Source organism: Phocoena sinus, chromosome 2 (assembly GCF_008692025.1).
Source record: "Phocoena sinus isolate mPhoSin1 chromosome 2, mPhoSin1.pri, whole genome shotgun sequence".
Taxonomy (NCBI): domain Eukaryota; kingdom Metazoa; phylum Chordata; class Mammalia; order Artiodactyla; family Phocoenidae; genus Phocoena; species Phocoena sinus.
This window is the reverse complement of record NC_045764.1, coordinates 52,155,686-52,164,860: the sequence shown is the minus strand read 5'-3', so window position 1 is coordinate 52,164,860 and position 9,175 is coordinate 52,155,686. Positions and strand designations below refer to the sequence as shown.

At 50.5% G+C, this 9,175-nt stretch overlaps 1 protein-coding gene across 3 annotated transcripts in view; it reads right to left on the bottom strand.

The window, feature by feature from the left end:
• Positions 1 to 2,721: 2,721 nt before the first annotated feature.
• LRRK1 (leucine rich repeat kinase 1) overlaps positions 2,722 to 9,175 on the bottom strand; it is a 127,551-nt gene continuing 121,097 nt past the window's right edge. For 2 of the 3 annotated variants that reach the window (XM_032622973.1, XM_032622974.1), the window contains exons 34-35: positions 7,857 to 8,030; positions 2,722 to 3,302 (exon numbers count right to left, since the gene is read on the bottom strand). In XM_032622973.1, coding sequence (XP_032478864.1) covers positions 3,293 to 3,302; positions 7,857 to 8,030 — 184 coding nt within the window. In that variant the 3' untranslated portion in view covers positions 2,722 to 3,292. Of the gene's footprint in view, positions 3,303 to 5,704; positions 8,031 to 9,175 lie in introns of those variants that run through there. The other variant, XM_032622975.1, reaches the window with a different exon arrangement.

Sequence of the window (9,175 nt, the reverse complement as noted above, 5' to 3'; positions counted from 1 at the left end):
TGTATAGCTGATTCACTTTGTTATAAAGCAGAAACTAACACACCATTGTAAAGCAATTATACCCCCAATAAAGATGTTTAAAAAAAAAAAAAAAAAGAATTATCCCCTGCCCAGTGCTGATGAATTCCATTCCACGATCACCCATCACTGCCCCTACACAGCAGGAAGTAGCTAAGAGTGGTCATTGCCCCTTATCCTACAAGATTGTGGAATGGACATTGACAGTGGGGAACTGTAACTGAGAAGAGCTAAATCGGACTCCATGTTGGATCTGTTTCTTTGACTTTAACTTTGCTTTTCGTTGCTTTTGTTATTATAATCATACCCTGCCTCAGGGAAGCCTGCTCCTCTGCCAGAATGTTAAAGTGCCTCTGTTCAGCTCACTGGGAGACAATCTGACCCTGCCCACCTGTGAATGGCTGCAAGAAAGAAGAAATTAACACATCCCCTCACTGAGGCTGGTCCTCCCAGGAGATGTTTCGCAAGGCTGATGGCCCTTTTTACTTTACTTCCCCACTGCCTCTCCCTCTCTGATTCTATAAAAGAAACTGGCATCCAGACCCTGATAAGATGTTTTTTGGGGACCCTAGCCCACCATCTTCTTAGTCTGCCAGCTTTCCAAATAAAGTTGTCTTCCTTGCCTCCACAGCTCATCTCCAACTTGTTGGCTTGTCGTGTGGTGAGCAGAGCAAGTTTGGACTTAGTAACAGTATCATTCCAACTTTTTACAACTTGTGTTGCAGGAAGGGGGACCCCTTCCGGGGCCCAAGAGTGGGCTCTTGTCTAACACTCGGAAATGAATTGTCCGAGGAGACATGTGCTGACAAAGCAAAAGACTTTATTGGGAAGGGGTGCCTGGGCGGAGAGCAGCAGGGTAAGGAAACCCAGGAGAACTACTCTGCCATGTGGCTCACAGACTCAGGTTTTATGGTAATGGGGTTAGTTTCTGGGTTGTCTCTTGCCACTTTGCCTGGCCCACAGTCTGACTCAGGGTTCTTCCTGGTGGCGCTCACATCTCAGCCAAGATGGATTCCAGAAAGAAGGATTCTGGGAGATTGGTAGGACATATGGACTGGTGTCTCCTTCCTCCTTTCAGCCCCTCCCATATTCTCCTGGTTTTTGGTGGCAGCACCATGTTCCTTATCAGGACCTCCTGTTGCAAGACAGCTGATGCAAGTGGTTATCACTGTGCCTGGTCAAGGTGGGTGGTTTTGGTCAATGCTTCCCTAACACGTACTATTCAGTTAACTAGTTAACATATCACCACAACTCAGCCTGAGTGAGCCCCTCCCTTTAAGGTGGACCCCTTTGTCCTTTGAATACTACCCCTGAAATCCTTGGATATCCAGCTTGCCTCAAGTCCATTCTATTTAAATAGTGTGTGTATGCTTGTGTGTGTGTGTGTTTGTATGTACATGTGTTTGTGTGTCTGTGTGTATGTGTGTGAGTGTGTGCAGACATGGAATCAGCTGCCTTCCAAAGAGCCCTGCTTTATTTTGGTGGAGAAGTGCAGTAGGTCCAGATCTAAGAGCTAGAGGCGTATGTGAGAATGGTGATGTATGAAAGGGCTACTATATAAGCCACTTTTAATGACAGAGCTCCAAAATGTTTTTGATGATTTTATATACTAGTTTTGATTTACTTTTTAAATAAGTAACACTCATGATTTAAAAAGCCCATCCTAGCCATCTGACTCACCTCTCAAGGCAACCAAGTGTCCCAACCCTTGGTCTCACAGCTGAAGGCTGTGATATCACATGGATGTTCCCAGTTTCACAGATTATGGTGCTGTTCCCCCATGCCTTACCTTTCTTTTAGGATGAACCTTTTTTGCCCATTTAGACCTCTCCTGCCTGTCCCTTTTCTCGAGAAGCTCTCAGTCTGGGGAAGACAGCAAGGCAGAGTGGACAGCACCGTGGAGCCTGGTGCCAAGGGCGTGATACCCACGTATGAGTTTGCTGGGGGGGGGTGGGCATGGGACGTCGGCATCCAGTATCAAGCAGGATGGCCAGGTGAACTTGGGTAACAAACCACAAGGTTCACTTCTTGCTCTTGCTCTGTGTCCATGGCGGGGTGTTGGGGCACTCTGAGTCACCTCTCCAGGACTCAGGTTGATTGAACAATGACCAACTATAGCTGCAGGTCCTGGAGACAGAGTGGGGAGCACCCTGGAGGGTCTCACACAGATAATGCAGTGTTCTCACACCAGGTGATGGGCACTCCTTCCACTCACCCCATGCCCTGTTTGCCAGAACTAGTCACATGGCCTCTGCTGAAGGCTGGGGGTGGAAGATGCAGCCAGATCACAGGCCCAGAAGATTGGGGAGCATTGGTGATTGCCTTGAGGATGACACAGACCATGGATGGCAAAGTGGAAATTTATTTTATTTTATTTGTGTGCCTATTCATTACTCCTATTTCATTTTTTAAAGTATGTGCTCCCAACAGGACTCCTAAACATTCCTATTGCCTTCTTTATTTATTTATTTATTTTTGCGGTACGTGGGCCTCTCAGTGTTGTGGCCTCTCCTGTTGCGGAGCACAGGCTCCGGATGCGCAGGCTCAGCAGCCATGGCTCACGGGCCCAGCCGCTCCGCGGCATGTTGGATCTTCCCGGAGTGGGGCATGAATCCGTGTCCCCTGCATTGGCAGGCGGACTGCCACCAGGGAAGCCCTCCTATTGCCTTCTTAACATCCATACACCAGCTTTCATCTATTGTGATGTGTGTTACACCTTAACTCAATTCTCAAATAAAGGTGTTAGGAAAAGTCTTCTTGATACTTCAGAAAAAAGCAGATTTATTTTTAAAGTTGGGCTGTTTCACAGGAACAGAACCGCTTGTGTTTCCCCTAAGCAGTTCGCAGAGAGGACTTTTGTGTCCCCCTTGGGTGAGGGTCCTGGGTACCCATCCCAGGTAGGGGAGATGGTAATCATGACTCGGGGGCAGGGAGGGAGTCTTGGCCCCAGGTCAGGGGTGGGGCTGGACTGTCACATACTTATCTCTCTTGGTCCCGAACCAAACCTGACGGAGGGTAAGACCTGTCATGGCCATTTCACGGAGTAGAAAACAGAGCCACAGGGGAGGGGTAGCTTGCCTGGGGTAGAAGGTTTAAACTTGCAGGATGCCACAGCCTTAGTTTTGGCGTTTGGACAACTAGGATGAAGCCCCAGACCCACCTCTGTAACTGTGGTTGCTCCAGGGACAAGATCTACAGGCCATACCCAACGCTCACGATGCAGAAGTAAGCTCTCAGGCTTGTCTGGCCACAGAATGTTCCAGTCCCTTGTTGCTCAGGTCTCTCTGCCGAAAGTTGAACAGATGCTTGTTAGGACCAGCTCCAGATCATTACCTGTTAGGTCTCAGGGCTCTGTTTCGGCTAGTGGAAAATGTACCTGAAAGTTTATGAATTGCATTTGTCTCCTAGTAACAGAGAGCTGGAAAATATTTTCTTAAACAAGAAAGTACTTTTCTTGTCTAGGAGGTGACAAGGAGCCTGAAGGGAGGCAGCCAGGGCTGGCGTGGAGGGCTGCCTCTCTATCACTCTCCCAGGCCCTCCCTGCACCCCCAGGGGAGCCCTGCCCTCTTGCTCCAGCAAGGACCAGGGAGGCAGGGGCAGGGTCAAAGAGGCTCCTGATGAGTCAGCCCTTTGATGGACCTTACCCAAGCCCTACTCAGGCATCTCCACACTGCCCCTGGCTGAGCTCAGTCCCAGGCCACGGCTCCCTGTAAGGGAGGCTGGGAGCTGATGCACCAACAAAAGCAGGGTCTGTTACTGAGCGGAAGTGGGTGCAGCGAGCAGTTTCTGTGATTCTCCAAGTGCCGTTATAACTAATACACCCCCTCCATTTCCCTTTGACTGCTCCATTCTGCAAAGGGTGGGAAATAGTGTCAGGTACTAAGGGGTGCAGAGAACTTGAGACCCCAGGCCCTGACATGCTGGAAGATGTGGATCCTTCCAGGGCAGGATTTCCATGTTTCCTGGTTTTCCTGAGCCTTGGGGGAGTTTGCATGTCACCTCGCATCCCCTTTGGGGCTCACTGAACGCTTTTTGCAGGATGTACTCCCAGCCTCGAAGGCGCTGTGTAGGGAGGTGGGGTCTGGTGTGCTCCCCCCGCCCCCCTGCCACGAGGCAGGGTCCTTGCAGAGACTCTGCAGGTCTGAGCAATCGGTGGCGCTGGAAGGTGGTGGTGGTGCAGCTGGTAACCAGTCATCAGAAAGGCTGCTGCTTCCCAGGTGCAGGGTGGGAAGAGGCTGGGCTGCCCTCCGCTAGGGGAGGAGTCTGACCTGCAACTGGGCTGCATGTGCTCTTGGCAAGAGTGGAATGGGGTCAGAGCCCACTGATCTTGGTCAACTGTCCCCAGCCCATCATGCCTGTCCCTCTGCTCGGCCCTCAGCCCAGAACTCTGCCTGCATCTGCAAGACAGCCAGGGTGAGTTCTGGTTCAGCCATGGCCCCGGGGTCAGAAGGACATGACAGATTGTTGGCCCTGCCCCTGGAACCTGACCCCCTCGATGGGATCAGGTGCCTTCACGGAGGAGAGGGGACATAGGGGGGCTTCCCATTACCTCTTGACACCAAAGCCAAGGTGTGCCCTTCCTGGGTCCAGCCTGGCTTAGCCTTCCTAAGAAGGCTATTTTACAATTCAAACAGTGCCGAGGAAGGTATAAAGTAAAAATAAAGGGCTTACTCCTCAGTTCTCCTCCCCAGGGGCAACAAATGTCTACCTGAGTCCTGGGCATCCTCAAGGGTATTTTCCCTGTGCATGCACATATAGCTGTACAACTTTTTTTTTTTTTAATGCAAGTAGTAACTCTATACACACTGTACTTCAAGTTGCTTTTTATAAAAACAACTCATTTATTATACCTCAGAGGACACGTCAGACCAGCACCATTAGCACTGCCCCGTCTCTGAAAGGCTGCAGAGTATGGCACTATTGGAGATACAGGCATTATACAACTTCCTTCCTGATAGAGGTTTAGGCTGTCACTTGTTTGGGACCATTATAAGCAATGTTGCAGTGACATCCTTGTTCTATATCTTGGAACATTTTCACAGAAGTTAAGGATCAAATATTTAGTGGGACTGCTAGGGTAAGGTCTTGGGGTATGTATGTTTGAAATTTAGGTAGATACAGCCCAAATGCCCTTGAAGGAGCGGCCCCATTGTAGAGTGCCTCCCCTTTAGTCCATCCTCCACTCAGCAGCCAAAGTGATTTTTAAAGACAGTTAGATCAGGGACTTCCCTGGTGGCGCAGTGGCTAAGAATCTGCCTGCCAGTGCAGGGGACACGGGTTCAATCCATGGTCGGGGAAAATCCCATATACCGTGGAGCAACTAAGCCCGTGTGCCACAACTACTGAGCTTGCGCTCTAGGGCCTGTGAGCCACAACTACTGAAGCCCGCACACCACAACTACTGAAGACTGCATGCCCTAGAGCCTGTGCTCTACGACAAGAGAAGCCACGGCAATGAGAAGCCCGCGGACCGCAACAAAGAGTAAGTAATCCCCGCTTGCTGCAACTAGAGAAAGCTCGCCTGCAGCAACAAAGACCCAGTGCAGCCAAAAAAAAAAAAAAAAATATATATATATATTAATTAATTAAAAAATAAAAATAAAAAAATAGATCATCGAATACCCCTGCTAATACCCCAGTTGCTTCGATGGGTACCCACGCCTCTGATGCTATGCCTTGTCCGCCCTCCCCGCAATCTCCCTTCCCACCAAATGCTCCAGCCACACCCACTTCTCACCTGCCCTCCAGCACAGCAGCTCATCCCACCACAGGGCCTCTGCGGTGCTGGTCCTTCTGCCTGGTGCCCTCAGAGCTCCATGTGGATGCCAACATGAGGGCCATAAATAGCATTTTATTTTTGTCTCCATGACTATCATCTTACTGTTGGGTGAGGTTGAGTGTTATATCCTCTACCTGTTTTCCTCTCACGTTTTCTCTTTTTCATCGATAGGTACAAACTCTTCGTTTAAAAGATAAACCAACTATTTGTCTCTCATTTTTGTTACAAATATATTTTTCCTGATTGTCCATCTTTTGAGTTTGTGGTAATTTTTCCACTTAAGTGTCTAAGTTTTAGGTATTCAAGTTCATGGGCCATTTCCGTATGGTTTCTAAGTTTGTGAAGAAGCCCCCTCAGCTGGCTCTGAGAGGCCACGAGCTGAGCTCCTGCCTCCGCTGACTGCAGCTTCTGCTAGTCCTGGGGCTGGGCGAGTGTGGAAAGGCAGGCTGGGGCCCGATCGTGGGGCCCTGAGTGTCTCAGAGCAGTCTGGCTGCGGGGGATGTGAACCAGAGGTTTGGGGCAGAGGACCCAGTTTGCATTTGAGAAGTTAACTAGGCAGCTATCGGGTGCGGAGATGAGAAGAAAGGGGGAGTGGTGACCTCCAAGAAACTGCTGAGGGGCCAATGGCTGTGACATGGGGAGGCTCAGACCCTTAGCCCCCCTGAGGCCACTAAAAGGAAGTGGGGAGACCACAGTCCATCTCTGCCCACGGAAACTGCTTAGGGGAAGCCTTGCCATGGGCCAAGGAGGGGCTGCCCCTTCCACTGGGGCAGTGAGTGGGCCTGGGTGGGAAGAGTCTGCGCTGTTATTACATGTACTCTACAGACAGAAAGCCATGACTTCACTCTTGAGATGAAAGGAATCACATTTGCTCACATACACAAGCAAAATCTTGTTTGATTTTTATAATTTAATTTTAGAAAAAGGTCAACAGCTTGTACTGGAGGATGATCTCACATTCACACTCCTGTTCTGGGTTAAGCAGCCTCAAATGGTTACTCTTGGTAACGATGTGAACATTTGTGCATAGGTGTGTACATGCAAGTGTGTGCACAATTTATGAAAGTTCTTGCCATCATACCCATACATCCCCTTGTTAACAATTTCACTTTTTTACTCTGCTGTATGTGTTGCGTAGTAAATACATAATTTGATATAAGCCTCATACGATGTGATTTCACAGAGTCCTAACCATTGAGATATGACTTAACTTGTTAAAGTGATAAACAAGATTATTATGTGCAAACAGGGTTTATGCTCCAGCTGCATCCAAATTTATTTCACAAACCTGTAAACACAGGCCCTTTCTCAAGTCCTGATGATTGAGTCTCTCTGCCTTCTGTCGACAGAAGAGGAATGTAAAGGCTGAGTCGGTGCTCTCGGCCCTGTGTTGGCTCTTGGCTTTCCAGCCCTGTCACTTAAAGAAACTCATTCATTCCCCAGATTGGGCAGTGCTCCTCGCTGGGGTCCTTCTAAGGCTTTTCACACAGAGACTTTCCCAAGCGGGGACATCTGATCTCAGCCTGCCCGAGCGGGGCCCCGGGCCCCGGGGACTCAGGAGCTTGAGAAATGTGCTGAGAGCCTGTGAGCCACCTGGGGAAGGGGCAGGGGTCACAGCCCTCCTCCCTCCCTGCCCCGAACTGCTCCCCAACTGAGAACCCCTAGTGTAATTCCACCCCAGACCTGGGGGTGAAAGTGGGGAGGCCCATTATGCCAGCAAGGCCCAGCCCCACTTCGTGTGACCCAGCCCAGCCCCGAGAGTGGATGGAAGAGGCAGGGGGACTTTGGCCCAATCAGACCCCACCGTTTTCCCTTGGGCTGTAAAACCAGCATTGGGGGGATGGGGGTATCCAGGGAACTCAGCCCTAGAATAGGAAAACCCTCAACCCCCCCACCTGGGCGGGGTGGGAACTTCTCAGCACTTCTTAGCAGCAAGTGGTTCAGAGGAGAACCCAGTCCGCCTCCTGGGTCTTTAGAGGGCTACAGGCTGCAGGTGGAGAGGTCAGGCTGCTGGCCCATGCTGTCCAGGTCCGAGAAATGCTCATTTCACAGGAATTACCTTCTCTTCCGCATGCAATTCTCCAGCCGGCCCAGCTCCTCATAGGACTGGTAGAAAATGTCAAACTCCCGGGTGCCCCAGCCCCTCCAGACAGCCAGGCACCACTCCAGCTTTTCATTCTCAAAGCCGCACACAACTGTGTCCTTTGCCACTACGGCAGCATCCACAAGCACCCTGCAGAGAGAGAGGGTCTGAGAAAACCCACAGGGGTCCCCACTTGGTCGGGGCTGTGACCCTCACCCTGCACCTTTTCGGAGGACACAGCCTGGTTAAGGGGGCATCTGTGCACCCCAGCCTGGCACCACCAATGTGCTGGGACACACTGCTTCTCTCTCTGTGATCCAGCCTGTGGGCAGTCTTTCTAAAGTCTAAAAAGGGGCCTAGGGCATCATTTCAGGTTCACCTCAGAGCAGGTATCCTCCCTAATGCACCTCAGACCCCAAAGAGCCCAGAAAAAATGGTCAGCCCTCTGTGTCCACAGGTTTGGCATCCTCAGATACGGAGGGCTGACTGTACTGTGCCATCTTACATACAAGGACTTGAGCATCCTCGGATTTTTGTATCTGCAGAGGTCCTGGAAACAACCCCCTGCAGATGCTGAGGGAGGACAGAATTATCAATTCTACCTAATAATTCTTGCTCATCAATGGTCCATGACAGATTTTAAGCTTTAACTCAATTTCCTTGCCACCCAGCCCAGGCATGATTCTTCTCCCTTTCTAAGTTTCCACATACTTAAGAAATACAGGGCAATATATTAGGCAAAAAACCTGTACCAACAAGTCCTAACTATGTACATTTTTTTTGAGCCTGTGGATTGTTTTGCATGATCCGGGCATACACTGCAAGTTTCCTTCTGGGCCTCTGCGGGGCTGTGTGTCCCACCTCCGAGCACACACTGCCGTGTGCCCTGCCTGGCACTGAGGCCAGCATGTAAACTGGAACGTGCAGGGGCCTCCACTTCCTCAGGCCTTGCATGTCTCAGGCACTTGGTAGCTATTTGCCAAGGGAATAAACGTCTCAGGTGCATCTCAAAAAGCTGGCCTCCCTTTTGCTGGCTGCCTGGGCTGCTTTCTCCCTACAGTGAGTGTGCCTGGCTCTTGGTAAACCTGTCTTTGGGGGGCAAATAGGAAAAACAACACCAGGAGAAAATTCAGGGGAACTAATGGTGGGCACTCTGAGGTCAACAGACCCGGGCTCTACAGACCTGCTTGCTTCCATGGAAGCCTGACCTGCGATCTGGGAACTACTGCCGCCCACAAACTCAGCTGGTGCTCAGCAGCAAACCCAGCTCTTGTCTCCAGTATCACTTGCAGGGC